The sequence below is a fragment of the Sinocyclocheilus anshuiensis genome, unplaced genomic scaffold, assembly GCF_001515605.1.
Source record: "Sinocyclocheilus anshuiensis isolate Anshui unplaced genomic scaffold, SAMN03320099.WGS_v1.1 scaffold1632, whole genome shotgun sequence".
Lineage (NCBI taxonomy): Eukaryota > Metazoa > Chordata > Actinopteri > Cypriniformes > Cyprinidae > Sinocyclocheilus > Sinocyclocheilus anshuiensis.
Genome location: NW_015558674.1, coordinates 156,866 through 158,416, shown reverse-complemented (window position 1 = coordinate 158,416; position 1,551 = coordinate 156,866). Strand labels below are relative to the sequence as shown.

The 1,551-nt window shown below is 34.6% G+C and overlaps 1 protein-coding gene across 1 annotated transcript in view; it reads right to left on the bottom strand.

Moving 5' to 3' along the window:
• Nucleotides 1-1,551, bottom strand: part of gli1 (GLI family zinc finger 1) — a 53,416-nt gene that overhangs the window by 15,013 nt on the left and 36,852 nt on the right. The window contains exon 2 of the mRNA XM_016477515.1: nt 1,041-1,144. Coding sequence (XP_016333001.1) covers nt 1,041-1,111 — 71 coding nt within the window. The 5' untranslated portion in view covers nt 1,112-1,144. The remainder of the gene's footprint in view (nt 1-1,040; nt 1,145-1,551) is intronic.

Sequence of the window (1,551 nt, the reverse complement as noted above, 5' to 3'; positions counted from 1 at the left end):
GGAGGAGGAGGAGGAGGAGGAGGAGGAGCGAGACACTGGATCTGACCTCATCATTAATAACCATCATTAAACTGAAAAGAGCCAAAATGAACCTAACCATGACCATTAGATTTAGAAAACGAATGATATAAATATAATTATATTTCTTTGTTTAAAAAACTGCAAAGTTCAAACTATAATTCTAATGATTGCGTTGCAGTTTCTAATAAAGTTATAAAATAATAATGATCAGAGAGAATGAGCCAAATACTTTAACTTGACAATTACCTTGAAAAATACCACCCATAAATCATTCTAAATAATTAAAAAATATTCATAAAAAAATAAGCAATTGTGTTGTAGTTCCTTAAAAAAGTTATACATTTTTAAAATATATATTTTAAACTTTTATACATATGCATATGCACTTTTTTAGCACTAGTTAACGTATAGTTCACTAACTGAGACAGTGACATTATTCGATATATTTTTGGATTCACAAACTTTTTTGTTGACTGAATCCATTTGATGTAAAATATTTACTTAAAGTACACCTGAGATTTTACGTTAATATTTCGAGCACATTCACATGTTCTCTGATGTTGGTCAATGGCCACATTAAACAACAAAGAATATATTATGTTTTATTATTATATTCAATAATTAATATTTAAAGTAAATATTATTTATTTCTAAACTATTATTACATTTATTTAAATAAATTTAATTGTATTTGTCTTATAATTATTTATGCAAAGTTGATATTTTTTGATTTAATTAATTGTTAGCTTATCATCAACTCACAAACCCTAGTTTTGGAAACCCTGTGTAGAATTTCAGCAAAAGCATTACTTTTGTTACAGAATCAGCAGTTAATCTATACAATCTGTGTTATCTAACTATAAACACACGAGCTTCACACTGAACAGGTTTTGTTTGTTTGTTGGTTGGTTTTTGTTTGATTTTGCTCTACCTGTCTGTTCATGTGGAGGACGGCTGATATGAATCAGATGTGTTTTACCCAGAGTGCATGGGATTGTGGGTAATGTGAGAGATCGTACCCTCGGCTCGGCTGGTTGGCGGTGTTGTTGTAGTGGTACAGCCCCTGATGCGGCTGCATATCCACTGGCATTGAGACGAACACACCCGCTACAGCCACAGACCTCTGCAGGAACACACACACACACACACGACAGCGTTAGTCCTGATGCAACACACACAGCACAGCTCATGCACACTGAGCTTCATAATACTGTGTGTTTTCATCATGCACCTTTCTTTAAAGTCAATAGGAGTATATTAAAACAACATGGTTTGAGTACCAACATAGTAGTTTAAGTAAAGGACATTTTTTGGATATGCAATACACAGGCTGTCATGCAAGCATGTGTGTGTGTGTGTGTGTGTGTGTGTGTGTGTGGGTGTATATCTGGTAACGTGTGCTAATGAGTTTCAGGCGCTAAATAGAGATCTCGTATGAAGCCACAGCTGCCCGACCCAATAAATACCATGAGGGAGGTCTACACACACACGCTCACACACACACACACTCACATACACTCATACACACAC